General features: G+C 41.0%; 2 protein-coding genes across 6 annotated transcripts in view; one reads left to right on the forward strand and one right to left on the reverse strand.

The window, feature by feature from the left end:
• Positions 1-869, reverse strand: part of rab11fip5a (RAB11 family interacting protein 5a (class I)) — a 70,689-nt gene extending 69,820 nt beyond the window's left edge. Inside the window, exon 1 of the mRNA XM_080784193.1 lies at positions 827-869. The gene's annotated coding sequence lies outside the window, so the exon portion shown is untranslated. The remainder of the gene's footprint in view (positions 1-826) is intronic.
• A 7,255-nt stretch (positions 870-8,124) lies between these two features.
• On the forward strand, positions 8,125-23,229 carry mavs (mitochondrial antiviral signaling protein). 5 transcript variants are annotated; one of them, XM_080784917.1, is made up of 6 exons: positions 8,125-8,198; positions 8,940-9,062; positions 9,642-9,822; positions 10,341-11,092; positions 11,616-11,868; positions 21,972-23,229. In XM_080784917.1, exons 2-6 carry the CDS (start codon positions 8,940-8,942, stop codon positions 22,508-22,510), a joined length of 1,848 nt encoding a protein of 615 aa, XP_080641043.1. In that variant the 5' UTR covers positions 8,125-8,198; the 3' UTR covers positions 22,511-23,229. The 5 variants fall into 5 exon arrangements, with proteins under 5 accessions (XP_080641043.1, XP_080641041.1, XP_080641042.1 ...); XM_080784916.1 differs by lacking the exons at positions 8,125-8,198; positions 8,940-9,062; positions 9,642-9,822; positions 10,341-11,092; positions 11,616-11,868 and adding exons at positions 15,445-15,551; positions 17,543-17,668; positions 18,686-18,866; positions 19,236-19,744; positions 19,853-20,269 and having other exon boundaries at positions 21,848-23,229; XM_080784915.1 differs by lacking the exon at positions 21,972-23,229 and having other exon boundaries at positions 11,616-13,225.
• The last annotated feature ends 325 nt before the right edge of the window (positions 23,230-23,554 follow it).

Below are 23,554 nucleotides of genomic sequence, written 5' to 3' on the forward strand. Positions count from 1 at the left end.
TGACCCACTAAGCATGCCTTCTGTGTATATACAAATTCACAGAGGCTTGTCTGGGTGCAGCCATTTTGAGGTGTACCATTGAGTGCAGCAGCACTGATTAGCTACACCTGACCACAGTAATGGCCGCGCCCATGGCACCCCTCTGTGAATTTGTCTATTGACCGATTCACAGAGGGTTTCCTGGGTGCGGCCATTACTGAGGTGTACCATTAAGCGCAACAGCACTGATTAGCTACACCTGGCCTACAGAGCACCTGCTCCATGGATTACACCTCAGTAATGGCCGCGCCCAGGGCACCCCTCTGTGAATCGGTCTATACTCAGTGTATCTCATCTTTCATTCAATACAAGCAGCTTCTGAGACTGAACCACCCTTTTATCCAAATATGATCAATTCCATCTTCAAAATTCAAATATAGGACACATTATGGCAATTTCAATGCTTCAAAACAAGAGCCCACACATCAATGTTACAATTACTGTTACTAAGTGATTCATACAATTACCAACTTCAGGCTGCACTCAGGCTGTTTGATGGCCACATTAATTTATTTCAAAGGAAGGTGTGGTTTGACCAAACATTTGTTTGATGGGGGAGGGGGGGCAGGACACAGCCATCAAGCAAAACAAAAATGTTTGGTAAAGCCATGTGACTTCCATTGGAAAAGCATTGGGGTGGTTATCAACAAGACACGACAAAACACATTTTACATTATAGCTTGAAAGTAGTTAATTCCATAATTCATAGGTGATAGTTTACACACATTTGTTTCTACCAAACATATCACTATATTGTTAGTAGGAACCAAAAATTCAGCAAACTTACCTATTCATGCAATGAATACCCCTACTGTTGTGGTGCCTTCACTGTAAGCTAAATGGCTATTTGGTGGTTATGTGAAAGACCCATGAAAGACCCATGTAGCTACCCTTAGCAATGCCTGAACAGAATGAACAATTCATGCTGTATGCTGCTGATGTGAATGGTATCCAAAAAAGAGTAACTTAAGTTAGTGTCAGTAAAAAAATATTGTAATGTTCATCTATTAATGAAGAAACTTGGGTTCTTGCAATGTCACTTTATTTGGACTGGTAGATTTGGCAGCATCTAGGTCATAAATCTAATTCTTGGAAATATTTGTAGTTGTGGTCTAGGATATAGTGTCATATTCATCATCATTGCCATCTAGTGGCTGGTATAAATCACATCACTTGTAGTGTGAAACTATGCTTACCTCTGTAGATGAGCAGAATTGTCATAGCTTAATGGATAGAGGGGCCACCTGGATATACAAAGGGTCCCAGGTTAAATTCCTGATCACCACATCACCACGTTAATGTGGAAGCTCATTTATCAATGTTCATAAAGAAATAATGTGAGCTTGTTTCAAGCCAAAAAATAACATTGTAAAAAGTCTGTGGATGTAGACTTCCCTCTTGTTCATCAGATGATGGGAGCAGCTGTTATGGTGATTGAAATGTAGATTTGAGCATCAACATATACTTTGAGCACCAAAGCATAAGTACTCAAACAATTAGCAGATCTACATGTTCATAGCATGTCACATCACAGATCGGCTTTGTATACACCAGTCTTTAAAGTTATTGATCTCACTGATATAGCCCACAGGACATTCAACACCCCTCATCAAGCGGACTATACAGTTTCATCAGAGCATTTCAAGATGTAGTTGATTTACATCCATGTTTTTTTGCTTTTTTCATACAGCGAGTGGTGTAGATGTTATGGAGACTGGGTAATTATGTGCTGCCGATGAGTTTAGCTGCTGTTTTAATGGTCCTCTGCAACCTATTGAGTGACCATGTGAATGTGTCTGTGATGTGTATGCCCAGGAATTTAAAGTTATCAACTATGTCGACAGATGACCCTTTGATGGAAATGGGGGTGTGGATACTTTTGGACTTCCTAAAGTCGACAATGATTTCTTTGGTCTTATTGGTGTTAAGTGAGAGGTTGTTGTTATTGCACCATAGAGTTAGATCCTCTATCTCCCTCCTATAGGCCCTCTCATCACCGTCGGTTATTAGTCCGATCACTGTGGTATCATCCGCAAATTTAATTATGATGTTATTCTCATATCTGGCGACACAATCAAACATAAACAAGCTGTAGTACAACAGAGGAATGAGGCAGCAGACTTGGGGTGCACCGGTTCTGGTGAGAATTGTGGATGAGCATCTTTCTCCTATGCGTACACACTGGGGCCTGCCTGTCAGAAAATCAAATAGCCAGTTACAGATGGAGCTGCCCACACCAAGGCCACTGAGTTTCAACACTAATTTAGATGGTACAATAGTGTTAAATGCGGAACTATAGTCTATGAACAGTAGTCTGACATAAGAGCTATTATTTTCTAGATGTACCAGTCCAGTGTGTAAAGCAAGAGATCTATCCACAGATCTATTTGAACAGTAAGCAAACTGTAAAGGACCAATACTAGCAAGAATGATGCTTATTTGATGATGATGATTATTTGAGAGAAAGAGAGAGGGGGGGGTGGAGAGAGAGAGAGAGGTGGGGGGTGGAGAGAGACAGAGAGAGAGAGAGATAGAGGGGGGGAGGGTGGAGAGAGAGAGAGAGGGGGGTGGAGAGAGAGAGAGAGAGAGAGGGGGGTGGAGAGAGGGGTGGAGAGAGAGAGAGAGACGGGTGGAGAGATAGATAGAGAGAGAGAGGGGGGTGGAGAGAGAGAGAGGGGGTGGAGAGAGATAGAGACAGAGAGGGGGGGTGGAGAGGGAGAGAGAAAGAGAGAGAGAAAGAGGGGGAGAGAGAGAGGGGGGGTTGGAGAGGGGGAGAGAGAAAGATAGAGAGAGGGGGGTGGAGACAGAGAGAGAGAGAGAGAGAGAGAGAGAGATATGCACAAATAAGAATGACAGGCTGAGTTGTCGCTACCCAGATTTGAACCAGTGACACTGTGGTCCAAAGGCGAGAGCTCTACCGACTGAGCTAAAGCTGGGGAACATTAGACTGTAAGAGGGGGGGAAGAAGAAAAATGGAGGGGGAAGAAGGGGGGAGAAGAAAAAGAGAAGAAAGAAGAGAAAAGGAGAGAAAAGGAGAGAGAAAAGGAAGGGAAAGGGTGCAATTCTAACTCAGCTTCATGTAGAATCCTGCTGCAAGCGATAATGTATCCGAATATTTTCAAAAAGCACTGAAATGTTAAAACTAGCTTCTAGGAAGGGGAAGTACGAATCCAAGCTCGGGGTCCCAGTGTCACCGGTTCAAGCCCCGCTTAAAACAAAACGATATTGAGTAGACTTATGACAGCAGTGAATGGCAAACCTTTAGCATTGGATTCAGAGTGATTTCGAGTAACTGCTACAGTCAACCAAATTATTTTTCACTGCAGGGAGTCAAGTATGCGTTTACTGAACGTTGATATTAATCAGCATGCTCACATAATAGTTATAGCGATATCTGCTGTCTTTGCATAAACACCTTGCTTCCTGCTTTAAGGAACTGACAAGCCCTTCCAGCACACAATGTTTGATAATTTCTTCAGTTTTTTAAGTCCCATTTTGTAAAACCCAAGTTTAAAGCATGCACCACTACTTATTAACCAATACATAACTAAGCCCTGGAACAAAATTCAACACAACAATGTAATAACATTCTTTTAAACATTTATTTTCAGGTTTAACACAAGTAAATGTGCATTGTTGTACAAACATGCAAAGTGTGCAAAAATACTGTGCAATATAAAATATATGAAACATGTTAGGTTATTATTAATATTATAGTATAAGTAAGAGTATACAAATGGAACCAAATTGATCTGCCCTATCTTCTACAGAGCATAGGAGCAATACATTTCTAACTGTTGTAGCATTTGGCCTATATACAGCATCAAACTCATTTTACCCATTATAAAATGTTGCCTAGTTTGCCATTATCTAGGACCTAGATAATGGCAAACTAGGCAACATTTTATAATGGGTAAAATGGGACATTCACCTAGATTCTAGGTGAATGTCATTGTCCCATGCACCTGTCATTAATGGCTATGAGTCATTGAAATTTTGATTGGGGTCAGGGGACCCCCAGGGGTCCTTAAGTCAGTTCCAAGTGGTCCCCAAAATAAATATAGCCTACATCAGAGCTATGTGAAAATAACCGATCTACAAGCTCACAGTGTTGGGTGAACTATTACAGGCAGGGTGGAACAAAAAAAATAACGTGTTAATAGACCAAATCTGCTATGTGAAAATAGCCAATCTACAAGCTTCTAGATTTGATTATTATAGGCTATTTGTCTAGCATGGACAGCCTGTAAGAGATGGCACACAATTTATAGCCTATTATAAAAATCCCAGGTTGATATAATACACAATCCTCTGTGATCACCAACTCACCAGAACATCTCACATTAAAAACGTTTGGATTGTCATGTTTGAAAGTATTCTAGTAATGCAACACTGAGCCTGTAAACTGTGTGATGCTAACACGCTAACACCGTTAGCATGGTCTGCCTTGGTCAAATAAAAAACGGGCAATCTAGACACACAAGGTTACATGAGTTTATAATGTTACATTGTGTGTTTCTGTGGTAAACAACTCACGTTAAGTCTGCGCACACTGTACGTTGCTATGGTAACCACTAACCTGTCATCAAATGCTGCTAACGTTGTGGTCGCCATTGTTAGCATTTGTGCTATCAGGCAAAAGCTGAGATAGATATAAAACTACTGGCCAAAAAGTCATACAAAACACAACACCTAAAATCGGATTGTTATTGTGACCCATTGAGCACAAACAGACCATCACGATTTGCTTGCTGGACCTATAATTAATTTATTTGCATTAAATGTCCACTCGCCCATGTAAATTAAAAGCAAGATGGCTGCCGTGAACTTGCGTCAAGTCATGCCATTGGCCAGTTAAAGAAGCCGGGATCTTCCCCAGCTTCCGTCATTGGTCAGTTAATGAAGCCTGGAGCGCCGTGAATGGTGGATTAATGAAGCCCCCTCCTGTGATTGGTCAGTTAATGAAGCTCAAAGCCCCGTGAATGGTCAGTTAATGAAGCCCCTTACAGTCTTTCAGGGGCTGGGTAGAGCTAAGCAGACACTGTCAGTTGACTGATTCTATACAATAACATCATGCAGTATCGGTATTAGCTGCCAACCGTATTTGGAAGACGTATTAGTTGCATGAGAGGTTTCACAAAACAGAAACTTTCATTGGCTCATAAAAACTTCATTTTTTCACTTAAAAGAAATCTGTTACGAAGTCCAAAGTTCAAGTGTAGACGTTTTTGTACATTTTGATCAAAGATTCTGGGAGGAGATAGATTTTAAATGGTTTTCATATAATTCAAAATGGTGGGTAATGTAAAGGTCAGAGGTCAAAAGTCAGAATACGAAAGTTGTTCGCCATGAGGAGACAAATATGTGTATCAAAGTGTAATTGCCAACGGTCAAACGGTTCATGAGATATGCACATTCAAAGTTTACATTTTCAGTGCTATAGCGCCACCATTTGGCCAATGGTCATGGGCTTCACATGGTCACTGTTTGGCATGGCCCTCTACCAGATTACCAAGTTTCGTAAAAAGCGACTGCACGGTTCAGTCAGAACAGCTATTTTTGGCGGAAGGAGAAGAAGAAGGAGAAGAAGGAGAAGGAGAAGGAAAAAAAACACAAATACAAGAAGTGACCAAAGTCACTGCGTGTCTTCTTGGTCCCTTAATGAAAAAGGAAGGGATGTCCGCACACTGAGTTGTAGCTCCCAGGAAAATTATTTATTTTGTTACGTTTCGAACTCTGTGGGTCTTCGTCAGATATGATATCTGACGAAGACCCACAGAGGTCGAAACGTTGTAACAAAATAAAGAATTTTCCTGGGAGCTACAACTCAGTGTGCGGACATCCCTTCCTTTTTTACTGTCATGATTATAACATATGTTTTTCTTTGCACTGGTGTATTGAGCTTATATATGACTGTTTATTCTCATTTAACCATATGAGAGTACCCGTCACCTTCAAGAGGGAGTGCCACAATTTTTGTATTTTTCCAGTTTTTCATGTGTCTACAGTATGAGGTGACAGTACTTCATTAGACACCCTGGAGTCGTCACCACCCATCAGGCAAACCAGGCATACTTAATGAATTGGGCGTGCCCACATAAAAACAAATACTGTAAAAGAAATTGAAAAAATTATACCTCCTTATATAACAATAAGACCTGATGATCATGTTTTAGGGTGGAAATAAATCACGGCACTCCATCTTTAAGTGAGTAATGTCATTTCTTGGTTTGACCCGATAGGCCTACCATTAGGTTAGACAGCCTACAAAAAGATGCTCTCATTTATGTTCATAAAGATAGCCTGATGAAGGCCGCATAGGCCGAAACGTTGCTATTAAAGTTTTTTCACTGCATTTGAAGGCAGTGTGCAGGTGTTTGTTCTTTTTCAAGATTAAAATAGTCAAATTAAATTGGACTTCTCCAGCAATTGACAAACTAGAAACCCACGGACAGACAGAAACTAGAAAGTGAGCATATTTTAAACCCACTGACCATCAACACAGGGGTACCACAATAGCTGCTGCATGCTATCCTCTCTATTCTCCTCTTCCTATGCCAATGACTGCACCTCAACAGTCACCTCTCTCAAGCTTCTCAAGTTTGCAGATGACACAACCCTGGTCCCCCATGAATGATCTGCACACTTCTAGGGCCAGGAAGAAAGCAGGCATGATAATCTCTGACCTCTCTTATCCTGGCCACAATCTCTTTGAAGTTTTCATGAGAATTAAGTGACTTCTGTGACCAAAACAAAAAAATCAAGTCACACACTTCCCAGTGCTTCCCAGTTCCTGGATCATAGAACATTGGACTGTTTTAGACTATATGGCATATCCAGCAGGCATATACAGTACATGTCCAATACAGTTCACCGTAGCCTACTATACAGTCTGATCCTGCATCATCCCTACATAATCCTCGTGAAAAATGATCCCTACAGTCATGCTCATTTCATCAGTTGAACTGGGATCTTTAAAGACAATTACTGTAATATACACTATGAAATAGTATTCATTTAATATCAGAGAGTGTACACTCTCAGAGTTAAATTTACACTGAGGATTTTACTGTGTAGTGTTCCTTTCCATACACTAGGTTAGCACTAAAGTTGATTGATATAATGAATGATTCATACCTATACCTACAGAGATCAAACATAATCAATCCTTTATTCCCTGAGCACAGTGCAGCAGCTGTAAAAGTAGTGTTGGTACCATTGGTACCAATAGTAAATATTCCAGCAGTGATGAAAGACCATAGGCTACTGAAATTACAGTATGTGCAGCCAGTCAGCCACACAGGCAGAGAACCAAAGCTAGTGGTCCTCTTGAACAGGCAGCTGACTCCCTGAATTAATAGTGCCACCTTCTGGTAAAACATGGGCATCTGCTTCTCTCAATTCTGAAACAAAATCCCTTTCTGGCCAAAAAGTGCATTTATACGTGTGGTGGGGGGCTCAGAGTGCGTCCACTAAGGAAAGTAAGCTTTCTAATTACACAACTCATCTTTGTATTGGTGAGTAGTTAAAACATATTTTTTAATTTCGTTACAGGAGAGGCTGGTCTGCATTTCATGCAAGGCATGTAGCCAATCAGTTCCATAGCCTTAATGCAAGGCAGCAAGAGCATTAAGGCTATTGATTTATTGTTTGAAATATGTATTATAAACAGTCTGCAGAATTACAGTACATTTCGAGCACAACTCAATACAAAGACTGTTAACTGTGAGTGGACGACCCAATAAAGCATTACACTTGTTTACAAGAAGGTCCACCTTGACCTTGTTCAATTCATCAAAACATTTAGAGACGTAGCCGTAGCGTAGGCCTACCAATATACACTTGGACTTGGACCAGAGCTATTACTGAGGTACGTACTGAACAAAGTCTATTATTTCTATCAGAATATAGAACTATATAACATTTATTATAAAGAAAAGGACAAGAAGAAGAAAATAAACACTTTACTGCACCTTTACTGAACCGGTCTGCGTGCAAAGCGGATACGGAAACGTTCAGGCCGGATCAGACATGTTTATAGCGGTTATGACGCAGACTGACGCAGTGACGCTTCCGAATTAAAATGCAGTTTCAGTTCTAGATTCACCGACTTCTGATTCTGAACCTCTTATTTTCTCACCACAGAAAGAAAGGTCAAGGTGAGTGTTCCTTCATAGTAAGATAATATAGCCTAAACAGTGTCAGCTGACGTTATTTAGGGCAAATCACAAAGCTGTGACACACACACGTGACACAATACAGTATTACAGTTAGTGAAATCAATGGTGTATTTCGGTTTGCATGCAGTGGCTCCATATGTTAGCAAGTTCAGTTTTACTTTCAGTTTTAGCATAAAAGGGAATAAAACCCCCAGCTAGCCTATATGCATCATTAATGTGTCATGATAGACTAACCAAATTATTTCTTATACCAAGATGTTTCACATCACATGTAATAGATGCATTATTACTTTAACAACTTCCACAACATTGAACTTTGAACACTGCTCATTATGTAGCCTTGGCCTATACGCTATACCCTTACATTTTACACAGCCTATTCTTATTTAAAATTGGCTAAAACTGCAAGGAATATTGACTACCGACATTGTCTGCTTCTGAAAAACCACAGTTAATAGATGCTCCTGCGATTTCCTAAGGTTCCTCCTTAATCTCCCACAACTTTACGATTGTGTTGTGTGTATGTGTAACAGGGTTGTTATTGTGTTTGAAGTTTGTAGAAAAAGAGGGGGAAAGAAATCAGAGGATTCCATCCTAAATTAGGCTACATAATATCAATATGGTACCATATTCTGCTAGACAGGACTGCGTAGTATACATATTGCAGTTGATGATGTATTGTATTGCTTTGTATCATAATTGCTGTCTCACATTTCACAGATGTCGATGTATGCCATTGATAAACTAAAGCGCTACATGCGAAAGGAGATGCCAAAATTTGTAGAGCAAGTGAAAGTGTCAGAGATCATCAATCACCTGCCTTGTTTGACCCCCTCTGACACAGTGAGTTAAATGAACTGGAGGTTAAAAGCTGCAAGTAAAAGTAATATTACTTTTACCTACTTTAAGTCACTGGTTACAAAGGCACTGGTGTAGAAAATAACTTAACAAAAAGTAATTGTACCTTCTCTTTTTCACGTGTAAAGTTGTGAACTTATGTGAAGTGAGTAGCCTATAAGTGACAAGCAGTTGAAGTTGACACAGACATAAGAACGCAATTAAATGCAATATTAGGCTACTTGAAAAGTAAGTAATATTACTCCAGTCATCCATAAAATCCAGTCATGTAAACAGAATACTTGAAATGAGATAGGCCTACTCTTCACTTGTTAAATATAGGCCTACAGCCATTAGCATTGCTTGGTGTTCATTTATTTAACAATATACAATATATTGTCTTGGACTTTGTAACACTTGTTTTTTTGTTTTAGTTTTAGAATTGTTTAGATAGATGGTAAAAGACGATTTATCCCATTTTAAGGATACATGTATGTACCATCTGTTTAAGATTTTAGTTTTCACAATTACTGCCTTTTATTGACTGATGCATGTTTTTGTTGCATTTCCCTTTCCCACATTTAGGAAGAAATTGAGGCAAAATTACGAAACAACGAGAACCGTGTTGCTGTCCCTTGTCTTCTTAAATGTCTGATGAGGAGACAGAACTGGCCTGAGGAGTTGATCTCTGCGCTGGACGCATGTGAACTCACAGAGCTGGCAGCTGACGTGAGAAGGGTGTATGACTCACACAATAGCCAAGGCAGTAAGTAGATAGATTCTTATCTTTGTGTGGAGATTTGCATTATTTAATTATTGTATGGTATGGTGGTATATTTCGTTGTTTCCATGGCCAATCACATACGAGAAAACAGTGGATTTGATTTTGATGCTGTAACATTGTAATGTACTATCATACTGTGTAAACCTTTTATTTTCTGATATAGCAACGCAGCTGTTGCTTATCAAAATATCCACTGCGCATAGGACTCTGCAGCCACCAGAGATGTTGCAAAAGGACTACTAAAATATATGTTACACAGTTGTATGACTCTAAAATGAATGCAATGATTATACAAACTCAGATTATTTTGTTGTTCAAGGTCAGGTTGAATTCAAGGTCAGGTTGAATTCAAAGCCTTGAAATTAACAGTACTTTAAGTATACATTAACAGTACGTCCCTAGTATTCCTTACCATACCTTATTTTAATCTACCTATATGTAATAAATAAAGTACAGTACACTGGGATTTGTAAGTAATTTATTTACTTCCTTTGCTCTAGATACCAAACCAAATGCTACTGCAGCACATGTCCATATACCTCCACCACCACCACCACCACCACCAGTGTCCATTCCAGAAAGTGTTAGCAACAATCAAGCGGTTGTAGTGCTCCCACCTCTGGCTCCTCCAGACGCAGCAGCCCAGATCTCACCACCTCCAGCAGCCTCTGCCCAGCCAGAGACACTACCAAGCCTGGCGGCTGAAGCTTCTTCCAAGGCTGCATCATCGTCAGATCCTGCACCCCAGGCAACACAGTCTCCCCAGATGCAAGTGGTACATCCTCCAGCAACACCTCCTGCTTCTCCTGAAACCCCTCAACATCCAACCGCCGCTACTTCACCATCACCACCACCTGTTCACGAGGAGCCAGAAGAAAATTCTGATGTAGACCTTCAGGTTGTTTCTGGTAATAAGGGTTCCGGTACTGATGAACCAAGTGATGGAGATGATGGAGTTTCTGGGATCAGCTCTGAGGTAACCCCTGGCCCAGAACCTCCTGTTCAGCCTCTTATCAACCTCCATGCAGTTGCTGCTACATTACAGCCCCATCCTGTCCTAACAGCAACCCCAGAGGTCAGCCCACCACAGAGTCCTTCTCCTCCTCAGATGGACTTAGATGAGACAGATGAGTCTACATCCACTATAATCACACCAGAGACATGTCCAGTTCAAGAAACTGCCCCAAAGAATTACAAAGTGGCTTCCGCTGTTCTGGAGCCTGAAGAACACACCGACCCGATTGCAACACAGGTAGGCTACATAGAAAATCAATAATTTAATAAAAATGTATATTCAATCCCTATTTGGGGCATTTCATTATGAGCTAAAATCTTAAAAGAAATTCAAACATTACAAAAATTGTGAAAATAACAAGCTTATAACACAGCGCATCACTATTTTTACATGATGACACTGTTGTGCAAAATGTATAAAATAAAAGATCAGTTTGCCCTTGTGGTTGTTTGGGGGTTTACTTAATTTTAGACAATTCAGGACGATTAAGGACTTAAGAACTTCACAAGACATTGTGAGTACTCGACAGATTTGGTTTCAAAAGGTGGAGGGACAAATGGGATCTGAGCAAACCACAGATAGCTTCACTGGAGCTATTCCTATTAGGACTGAGGCCATTTTTTTTAAAACTTCAAATATAAATTACATCAAACGTTATGTTATGCTATATACTGTACAAGAACCCCAAAAGGGGTTATCGTCCTGGTATGCTGGTAAATAAATAAAATAAGTAACACATTACATTCTATCTTAATTCCAGATCACTGAAAACTGTCAACACACAGGAACTTCCATACTCCCAACGGATGGTCAGAATTCTTCATTCATTGATGAATTGATGATGAGTAAGCCTGGCCCACTCGTCAGTTGTCAACCTGTTTCAAACAGTTGTCAGCTTGAACCTGGCATAAGAGAGGCACCCTATTCACTGTATTCAGGTACTAGCGCTCGTCTAGAAATTAGTGACTCTGTACGGACTACCCAAGTTTCTGCTCCTGCTGTGGCCTGTTCAGGTACTATCCTGGTTCACCAAGCAGCCCCAACACACTCCCCACCACCATGTCAGGAGAATGGTGTTGTCGAGGTACCTTTGCACCACAATGAGCCTGAGGAGAATCAATATGATTCTCCCTCTCAGAGTTCCCTGGGAGACCAAGAAGTATTTGTCAATGTGGTTCATGTGTCTGAGCTGCCATCAATCCAAAATCAAGATGGCCAGACCCAAAGCATGCTTGAAACATTTTATGCGTCTCCAACCAAACCTGTTAAAAATAGCTCCTCTGTGTCCCCAGAGTTGTCTTCTCACAGTTGTGAGGACAACCAAGGCGAGGAGGTGTTGGGGAATGTAGCCAGCATGGCGGTGGAACCACAGCTTCACATCAAAGGTCAATCAACCAGTGCTTTTGCCAATTATGCACCAGAACTTGCTGCCACTGATGTCTCAGTATCATTTAATGCCGCCTCCAATGAAAATTGCCATCCCTCTGAGTCCAGGGCAGCTGAAGTTGTGCTTGAACTGAAGCCACAGGATCCGGTGGAGGAGAAACCCTCTAGCACAAAGTACTTTATGACAGCTGCGGGAGTGTGCATCTTTGCCATGCTCATGGCATGGAAGCTGAAGCGTTAAATGTGTTTCAACCTTGTGATGGAAGGGTATTTTAAAGAGGAGATTTTAGCCTAATATTCATTAATTACCAGTAAGACGCCCTGAGGGCGAGAAGTGACCTTGCCCGCACTGAAATAACAAAGCTTCTTAATACAGCAGCAGAAGCAGGAGTTAAACTATTAATCGGGCGTCCGTGAGGTCAGATGTAGAGTTGCTGGCCGGTATGCAAATCTAGGTGATGATCCAGTCTTCTCCATGTATGGCTATCCAGGGTTTGATGAGGTTGGTGTCGTCAGCTCCACATACAGTATGGAGATCCATGTATGGGCTTGATATTGATGACATCAGGGATCTTCATGGGCATAAAAGGGATTGTATGTGGGTACCCTAACAGGGCATTGTCTGGGAATGCCCATATATGGACCTTTTTTATTTTATTTATTTTTTACGTTTTCGGGCCGGGTAGGGCGTAAAATGTGTGCTAATTAGTAAGGCCAAGCGGGGCCCTCTGGCCAGTTTGTGGTAACCAAGTCTATGGATTTTAATGTTTCTCTAGGGCACTAAATGATGATGTAAGATGTCATGTGGACGATATACTGTAAATACAAGTGTGATTTTTTTATATGATTATGAACTGAACTGTGTTTGGGAATATTGCTTTCTTGTTTTGTGCAAGGCTATACTGTAAGTATGTAAAGAAGGAACGGACAGCATACATCATATTCTGTGCCTTCTTCCTCCACACTTTTTCTCTGCAAACTGGAGTAAAAGGTTTGATAAAAACTGCTATATGAATGAATGATAATGATAACTCACCTTTTGAATAATATCACATTACAAATAAATAGAGTGAAAGAGTTGCAATTTTTGTGCCTCCTGAACAGATTTATTTTAAACTGTGGCTATAACATTTCAGTAAATCCAATGTGTATTATTATTGTTTTGATTTGGTTTTGAACCCTACATTGCCTCCAATGAGTTGGTCGGTGTGAGCTTGCCACCATTGGTGTGTGAATGTGGGAAGTGAGGACGCTGGTGTCGACTGTTCGCCACTTCACCTCCCAATGTATGAATGAATGAACCATTTTAAAGCACTTAGAGCACTTGGAAAAGTACTATAAAAATGCAATTCATTATGGAGAATTTTGTCATTCCACTTCCTCTCTCACATGCCCTTTAGAACGGAGTATGTGATAGAGTACAGTGACAAAGACTGCCCTCCCTGCTCAGTGTCCCTCCTATGAATGTATAGTCCCAGGTTTTCAGAAGGTGGCATACCAATTTCTGGTTCCGGGTCAGTTTCTCATAACTTCGTTTGAATGGCCTATAGCAGCAGGTTTGAACCAGAAACTTGTGACAATTTCACGTGTTTCCAGTTCAAATGTACGGCTGAGCCAATCAAACCAATTTATGGGGAAATTATTTGGAGTAGACACTTTACTTTTCTCATCACAGCATAAACATGCAGTGTTCCCATTGCTCATAATGCTCACAGCTGGTCAAACCCATTACTACTTATTTTTGAGGGGCGCTATCCCAGAGATTTTGGTTACCGGCGTCCACAAACTTCATCTTAAACAAACATAAAATTTCCCTAGGGGACATGGGGAGAACACGCAAACTCCACACAGAAAGGCCCTTTCACCAACCCCATGCACCATAGGCTGATGACATGGAGTAGAATACACACTCCCAGCGCCCACAGCATCCCCAGCAGAAATCAAAACCAGGACTGTGCTCAAATTTGTCATACTTGACCAACAAATTGATTTTGATTAGTTGAGGTAACAAACAATTTTATAGGTTTAGGTGTTTTAATGCTCAACATCATATGTCCAATCTAGTTTTGTTCCAGTTTGAAGTGAGGAAGGGTACACACTACTAGAGGCAATAGTCAGTGTGTGCAATTACAATTCGCACACACACACACAAACACTATGATTATTTATCTATCTATACTCTAGACAGAGAACATGCATACTGCATGCACACTGCAAATTTAAATACTGTATTGTGAAAGTATTTTATGTGTTTTAAGTATTTTATGTGTATTCCCATTATATTATTAATATCATCCTAATGCATTTAACAGCTGCCTATAATAAAGACAGTTCTCTGGAACATGGTGACTCCCTGGATGAATACAGTATAGTGCCATCTTCTGGTAAAACATAAGTATAGGTCGAACCGTCCAAACACTTCTGTCTGTCTGCTGCTTCTCAGCCATTAGCCAGTGAGCCATAAGTGAGCCAGCCCAGGATAAAAAACGTAGGGCCTAATATCGTGTGTGTGTGTGTGTGTGTGTGTGTGTGTGTGTGTGTGTGTGTGTGTGTGTGTGTGTGTGTGTAGTGTGCTGCACTGCTGCGTGTGCATAACTTCACATTTTATCCAATCACATTTTATTGTATTACTCAATGGGATTGCTACCATGTGGAACGTCGAAAGTTACAAATAACGTCTATACTGTTTTATTATTATTATTATTAAATTTGACTATTTAGGCTACTGATCATAAAATGCTTCAGTTCAGTGTTGTTGTTTACTTCCAAAACTAATTAACTACACAGTAGTACACTTGTTGTGGTCTATTACCGTTTGAGTGTGGCTTATTCCCTGCTGGTCATTTTCGCTGCTGCGCAACTGAAAGGATTAGACCGGGCCGGGGATTAGACAGATGTAAACCTCAAATCGAGATCCAATCTCGGAGCTCAGTTGGCCACACCACATCGGTGGTGGACAGAGGGAAGGTCATCATCGGATTATAACGCAGTTCCACGAAGGTGTCACTCGCTGAAAAAAACAAACAGATCTACAAGCTATCAACGCGTTTGGGTGCGACGCGTTGTTAGCTTGTAGATCTGTTGTTTTTTTACGAGCCATACCTCCACTGCCTGCGCCACTTCGCAATTGGTTCCCTCTTTTTACGCGCAGGTATTTTCGTCCAATAAGAACCATTGACCAACCTGAGAACCAAACCTATGAACCAACAGTATAGTCTGCCAGTCACCACCACAAGGCTGCTCTAACAGCAAGAAGAACTTTTCTATTCAAAGAGATTCACCGATTCACTGATCCTCTCAACACGGAAAGGTGGGTGTCCAACTGTCCATGCATGATATCGATACAAATATGATAACAACTACTATTTATATCCCTTATCCCACATTGGACGGACAACTAGTCTAGCCTACTTTATATTGCCTGTATTAATGACAACTCATCCATGCAGACAGTGCAGTGTCATGTTAGTCATTTAGAGCTCTGAACTTTCGCACAATAGCCTTCTATGAAAGTGCCTGCAGCCTCCTGTTGCTAAAATTGTGTATGTGCATTGTGCACATTGTGCAGCCTTCAGGAATGTCAAGTTTTCAAGTAAAAGTTTGGGAACGTCTTATATTACCTCTCAATCACATGTAATAAATTCAACTAGTCTATAGTAGCCTACTACTACTCAATGCATTTGCTTTTTTGCAAAGCAATAGCCTAATGAGGATTTAAGATTGTACTACAATGGCTTTACTTTACTGATAGGTCTAGTGTATGCTTGACACCTGACCTATCTAAAAAAACAAGGAGTCTGCCAAGAAAGAGCTATCATGACCTGACAGTTAGAGGACATTCTTTTTGGCACAGTCCTGCATAATTGTCCTTGCCTCAAGGTGCTTTTTCCCCACGATTTCCACCTGTCTAGTTAATTTGCAATCAATCGCCAGGAAACAAATTAGTTGCTAATTAGCAGAATGGATTAACGGTTGCAAATTATCACATTCCACCTAGTAGCCTAATCTACACAGGCTTGGCTTCTGATGTGGGTAATAATGCAACTTATGCAATATTTCTTGGTTCAGGCTGAAGACTTTGCTCCTTGTTTTCTGTCCGTCTTTAGGTGTCCAGTGTCCACACACTGTTGTCAGCTATCCTTCACCCAGCTGGATTAACTAATAGATTAAAATAGGCCTACTAGTATAAACGTTAACATGCTCTTTGACGCAGGCTGGTGTTGACAGGACACCCCGACTTAACATGACAACAGATTATTTCAGATGACCGTATGTATGGGTATAAACAGAGTCAGGGTTTAGTGTGTATTCAATATACAAAACGACATGTGCTGGGTCTCCAGTCAACCATGAAAGGCCATTGGAATGTCATGAGGGGGCGTGTTTGCAGTGAGAAGAGACCATGTATTTTTTGACATGTTGAAAATTGCCCTGCCCACCAGTTGTGGTCATATTAGAGTCTAGAGGTCATTAAATGAGTTACTAGTCTAGAGTTACTAGCCTGTCAAACCTCAGTCTCCATATTGAGAAACTCTCTTTGGAATGCACATTGTTTTATTTTCCTCCAAGAGAAATACTGCCATTTAGTTACCCTGTAGCCTACCTGTGTCATATGTAATAAGGGCAAGTCACAAGCTGTACTACACTGCAGAGAAAGGGAAAAACCTTTTATTTTGGTTTGCTATAGCTTATAATAATAATTATGAATTAATATTTGCATTTGCATTCAGTTTACCAAAATAAATAATATAAAAGGTCCTAGCAATTGCGTCATTTAATATAACTCAATGATTGTGTGTGAAACAAGGTGTTTTCCATGGAATGACAGGTCTATTTTGCCATGATAGACCTACTCACTTCCTAAAACTACAGTTACGTGATTCAATATTTGCCCATTGAACTTCATATCGAATCAAGCAACATAAAAACTGTCTTGGGTGCGGTTCACACACAAGACTGAGTAGATGTTAAAATGACCCCAGAAGTGTTCAAAGTGAAATACCATTAAAGCTATAGTGCCCAGACAGTATTCCTGTTATACAAGATTAATTGTAGATTATTCTGTGATCCAATAATACTTAAATTAAATTAGAACAAACTGCCAACCACTGAAACTTTCAGATGCTCCGGATAGTGTTTTCCTAAGGTTCATAACTTTACTAGTTAAACAATAATCTATGTAGTGACTCTCCTAAAAACCTATAGCCTACCATATTATACTATTAAAGGGGGCGTGCACAGCGTATGGACATGCAGTTGTAATGACGTTTTGCTTTGTATCCTCACTGTCTCATATTTCAGATGTCTGAGTATGCCAGAGATAAACTATACAATGGCTACTTGCTGAGGAAGATGGGGTGTATTGCCTCCACGGTGAAAGTGAGACAGATCATCCCTCACTTGCCATGCTTGACCAGCCATGACAGAGTGAGTTCAACCACATGAACCCTAATGTCCCTATTCTGGGCATGTCCATGTCCAAACATTTGGCAAAAATAAACAAACATTCAGCGAAACTATTTACAAGCAATGCATTGTGAGCTTTTCTATTTTCACTATTTGACGTACAACATAGTAGGGTTAAGTTGTTGAAGCTGAGGTTGAAAGTCAAGTCAGAGTAAAGAAGAGAAAATAACTAGTAACTACTACTAAATGTGTAGTTATAAGCACTCAGTAAATGTTGCATTTACATTGTAGGTATTTAGCTGCCATTCGGATCAAGAGCATCTTAGTGCAACTCCATGGCAAGCTTCACCTACAAGTAACCAACAGTAATAAGTGCCAACCAGTCTATGGTGCCAACTAGCAAGTCATGTTTGAGGATCTGTGATCCTCCTGATCACAGAGAAACAGTTCAGAACAGTGGGTTGCACATCCAGTTCGTCGCTGGTGCTAGACACAGCACAGTGTCAAAAGTAGTACAATTCAAAAGAATCACAGAGTATTGTGAAATTGTTTGAAAGATGTGACTTGAGGAGAGATATGGGGGGTTGGTGTTGTCTAATTAATTAAACAGTCCATGATGTTTGTTTGAGCAAATACATTCAATACAATTCATGGGGCAGACACATAATGTATGTAAATGCCACCAATTACAGTGATATCTGGAAAAATGCTCAACTTAAAAAATAACGAAGCAGAAGCTTAATGTAATATTGGATGAAAAGTACTTTAAACCAGAATCATTAAACCAGTCAATTAACCAGAATTCTAAATAAATAAATATTCAGTATTCACCCATTAACATTACTCTTGATGTAGTAATGACATGTACGGTTTACTGTATGTTGCCTTTGAAACACTGTATCATTTTGTTTGGGTGGATGGTAACAGAAGTTTGATCCCGTTTATAAAAGTTTTAAGATTTTAGTCTTCACAATTGCTGTCTTTATTGACTGATGAATGTTTTTGTTGCATGTCCCTTTAAAAAACTATTACCTTTAGGAAGAAATAGAGGCAAAAAAAGCAACCAGTGGAAATTATGATGCCATGAAGCTTCTTCTTGCCTGTCTGATGGTGAGAGACAACTGGCCCGAGGAGTTTATCTCGGCGCTGGAAGCATGTGAACACACTACTATGGCCGTGGAGATGAGACAGGAATATGACTCACTGAGAGACCAAGGCAGTAAGCAGATCCTTGTGTTTGTGTGGAGATTTGGATTATTGTGACAATTGTGAGCTGTAATTGGACTCATTTTTTTTTACTTAAAGTGAATGCATTGAGGCACAGACTGTTTTTTTTGTTCAAGGCCAGTTTGAAATCACAGCATGAAATTATACCTTGCCATTAACAGTTTAGACCCGCTTACTATAAAGTACATCTTGTCTTCAACAGTTTACTATTTCCCTATTTCTGTGTTTTTACCTGTGTATCACCTCCTGATAAGTATACAATATAGAATGAATAGTATTCTTCAAGTCCCTTTTTTATCTACATAAGTAGAACAGTACTCTGTGAAGAGTAACTGTCATTTCTTTATCTCCTTTGCTCCAGATCCCAACCCACCCGCTCCTGCAGCACATGTTGTCACAGCACATGTCCATCCACCACCACCACCACCATCACCATCTGCCAACCAATCAGTGTCCATTCCAGAGAGTGTTGACAACAATCAAGCGGCTGTAGTGCCCCCACCTCTGGCTCCTCCAGAGCCAGCAGCCCAGGTCTCACCACCAGCCTCTGCCCAGCCAGAGTCACAGTCAGAGACACCACCAAGCCTGGCCGCTGAAGCCTGGCCATCACCACCACCTGTTCAGGAAAATTCAGATGTAGACCTTCAGATTGTTTCTGGTGACGAGAGTCCAGTTCCTGATGAAGGAATTGATGCTGCTAGTGAGGTTTCTGGGGCCAGCTCTGAGGTAACCTCTGATCCCGAACCTCCTGTCGAAGTCCATGCAGTTGCTGATACATTACGACCCCCATTAGCATCCCCAGAGGTCAGCCCACCACGGAGTCCTCCTCCTCAGACAGACTTAGATGAGACAGATGAGCTTCCTGTTGAGGTGACCCCTGATCCTCCTGTTGATGAGACTCCTGTTGAAGAGACCCCTGACCCTGAGCCTCCTGTTGAGGTGACTCCTGATCCTCCTGTTGATGAGACTCCTGTTGAGGTGACTCCTGATCCTCCTGTTGATGAGACTCCTGTTGAGGTGACTCCTGACCCTGAGCCTCCTGTCGAAGAGAGCCCTGATCCTCCTGTTGATGAGACTCCTGACACCGAGACTCCTGTTGAAGAGACCTCTGAGCCTCTTGTTGAGGAGACCCCTGACTCTGAGCTTCCTGTTGAGGAGTCTCCTGGCCCAGAACCTCCTATTGAAGAGACCCCTGAACCAGAACCTCCGGTTGAGGTCAATGCAGTTGCTGCTACATTACAGCATCATCCCGTCCAATCAGCAACCCCTCAGACAGATGAGACAGAAGAGTCACCAGAAAAATGTCTGGTTCAAGACACCTCCACCCCGCCAGAGGGCAAAGAGGCTCCCACTGTTCTGGAGCCTGAAGAACACTCTGCCCCCATCGCAGCACAGGTAAATAGAATAGAATAGAAAATATCGCCTTAAAATAATGTGTATTTTACTGAAAAGAGTTTCAGTTGAGAAACATGCGTGACATGCCGCTAAAGCATGAATCAGGCTTGAGGGTGCAGTTAAATTGATTCTTTGATTCTGCCAATGTGGCGGATTCTGCTATATTTTTGCCAATGACTTGTTCAATGGGAACAGAGAGTTGTTAATGTGGAAATCCGAAAATGGCAACAAACCGCTCCGTTCCCATTGAAAAGCATTGACAGAATCCACCACATAGGCACAAAAAGTTTTCTTTTTAAAGACATTAGTGTTTATCTTATCATTTTCCTTAAAGTTTAATTATAAAATCTGGGGGTCTGTGTATTCCTCGGACACACACACACACACACACACACACACACACACACACACACACACACACACACACAGTCCCCCGTCCCTATCGTTGCCATAGAGAGAGAAATGTCCCACCCTGCTCGTGTGGTCTGACACACACGCACACATGTGCTTACGACCCGTCAGCGGACGTCACACACGCACTTTCACACGACCAGACGTTGCAAGACACACACCTGTGTCCTGCTCCATTTTTGTAAATAACATGCTGCTACTGCTAACGTTGATTTTAGGAACAAGGAACAAACCATGTACATGCTAACCCTTTAAACTTGGGTTTGGGTCAATACAGTACCACTTTTAGGAAACCGGTGTCCCGTTGGGTGGTAACATCATGGCCCCGAAAATGATTTTGTTAATCATTTACATTTTCTGACAGTCCAACATATAGGTGATTCGCAAAGTGGGATCCAGGGACCCCTAGGAGTTATTGAGGGGCTTCCAGATAAATTGTAGTTTGGAACTAAATAGAGTAACTCTGAGAGTGTGCAAATGGCATTTGTACACTCTAGGAGTTATGGGGGTTCGTGACCAAAATATTCATACCAAACTGTAGATCCTTTTAATTAAAAGGTTTGAGAAGCACTCTTATGGTCCATGCACCTTGGCTGGCAATCCAGCCTGGCAGTGTGCCACAGCTTCAACTCGCAGATCTTTACTGCATGTCTTCCCCCCCCATCTCTCTCCCCATTTCCTGTCAGCCTACTGTCTGTCCCTCCATAAAATATATAAAATAAAGGCGAAAGCCACAAAAAAACATAAAAAAAAAAAAAAAGCACTCTTATCACACACTTGTATCCATGTTTGGAGTGAATCACAGGCAAAGAGAAGAGTGAAGAGACCTTGAGCTTCTATTCAATGAAAGTGCTTGTTTATCTCTTTTTAAAGGGAGTATGTCTGTACAGTATGTGCAGGTGTTCTTTTTTTCCCCTTCTTTTTACAAAAGTCCTCATTCAAGAATGTAGCCTTCACAAAATGATTATATATCTGCACCTGTGACATTTGATTGTCACAGGTGCAGATAGTCTGTCAACATTCCAGATCATAAATAAACCTTTGATTGTGTTTTCACTGTTTTGGCCCATCATGTAACGACTTGGACAAAGAAATTGTCCAAGGCCAAACATACTTGCTGATCCCTGCAGTATACTAACGCATGATGACATTTTATCTTAATTCCAGGCTATTCAAAACGGTCTGCACACTGACACCACAGGTACTACCACAATCCCAGCTGAAGGTCAGAATGCTTTGCCTGGGTTCAGCGAAGCAGCAGCAGACTCTGCTCCTGCTGTGGCCTGTTCAGGTGCTTTCCTGGTTCACCAAGCAACACCAACACCATCCCCACCATCATGTCAGGAGAACGGTGTGGTTGAGGAGCTATCAATCCAAAATCAAGATGGCCAGACGCAGAATGCGAATGCATCTGAAACCCAACCTGTTCAAAATAGCAGTGAGCCTGAGATTGTGACCTCTGTGTCCCCAGAGTTGTCTTCTCACAGTTGTGAGGACAACCAATATGAGAAGGTGGTGGGGAATGGAGCCAGCATGTCGGAGGGACCACAGCTTCGCAATGGTCAAGCAACCAGCGCTCTTACCAAGGAGCTCAATTCTGCACCAGAACTGGCTGCCACTGCTGTCACAGTATCATTTAATGCCGCCTCCAATGACAACTGCCACCCCTCAGAGTCCGGGGCAGCTGGAGCTGCACTGGAGCTGAAACCACAAGATCCAATGGACAAGAAACCCTGGAGCAGCATGAAATCTTCTCACACAAAGTACTTTGTGACAGCTGCAGGAGTGGGCGCCTGTGCCCTGCTCATAGCATGGAAGCTGAAGCATTAAAGAGATTTAAATCTTGTGATGGAATAGAAGGTAAGTCTTTTGAAAGAGGGTATGGTGCCTTATTGAAATCACACTGGACCATGAAGGCTCAAGGCTTTTCCACAGGGTTAGGTAATGGTTTAATCTTTGCCCAGTAATAACAATCTATTTTCAGAACTTTGATCGCTTATAATCATCAGCCTTTTGCTAAGTTGGATTATGTTTTGTCTGTGTTTTTTTCTCCAACCATGTTGAATGTTTTAGCCCAAACAAAAATGACCAAATACTATTGGCGACAGCGTACCCTGTTTATTTTATTTGTATAATTTGTATATTTCTCTTAATAACTAAAACTGAGTTCATCTTTCAGGTTATTTGTGTACCGAGTATAAATATGTGGTTTGTAAGGGCGTACCCTGTTATATCATATAATAACGCATGTATTCTCTTATCTGATGAGCACTTTCTTGTTAATGAACGAATGAGTGTCTTCCACAAAAGCACTCTTAAGTCTTAACTGCAGACTGTAATGTGAAATATACTGTAAGATATTAGTGTCATCACATTCCATGATTTTTGCTTCTCCTGTGTAGTAATTTAGTTAGTATTGGGCCAAGTGGTAGATTATGCACTGTATTTATTTATTTAAATGTATATATATATATTGTCCTTGATAGTGAAATTAAACAGAAACTCTCGTAACTTTATGTGCATGGTTAAAATGACTGATGCACCAATGTCTGATGAAGTCATTAGATGGATCTATTTTAAAAGAATATTTGCACAATTGGATATTTTTGAAAGATGCAAATATATTCTGTATGGGTTTTAAAGTCTTCCAATATGTGAATTTCCAAACAAATAAACAGCCATGCGTGACATGCTGTTTAGAAATGGGTTCAATACTGCTTCAGTAGCCTAAGTGACCAACAATATTTAGGCACAAATGACTGAGACACATTGATGTCAATAGATTATTGGTTATCCTTATCCCCTGAAAATATGAGTACCATACTATTTCCATTTCAATTTCTTTACCTGTATGTAAAGTAATTGAATGTGTCA

The sequence above is a fragment of the Protomyctophum bolini genome (genome assembly GCF_963924005.1).
Source record: "Protomyctophum bolini genome assembly, chromosome: 15".
Classification (NCBI taxonomy): domain Eukaryota; kingdom Metazoa; phylum Chordata; class Actinopteri; order Myctophiformes; family Myctophidae; genus Protomyctophum; species Protomyctophum bolini.

What these genes read in the sequence shown, in the direction of transcription:
- mavs (XM_080784914.1), top strand. Translation starts at nt 17,543, where the DNA reads ATGTCTGAGTATGCCAGAGATAAACTATACAATGGCTACTTGCTGAGG. An exon ending in GCTTGACCAGCCATGACAGA is followed by an intron (nt 17,669 to 18,685) that starts GTGAGTTCAACC and finishes TATTACCTTTAG; the next exon opens with GAAGAAATAGAGGCAAAAAA. An exon ending in CTGCCCCCATCGCAGCACAG is followed by an intron (nt 20,270 to 21,847) that starts GTAAATAGAATA and finishes TCTTAATTCCAG; the next exon opens with GCTATTCAAAACGGTCTGCA.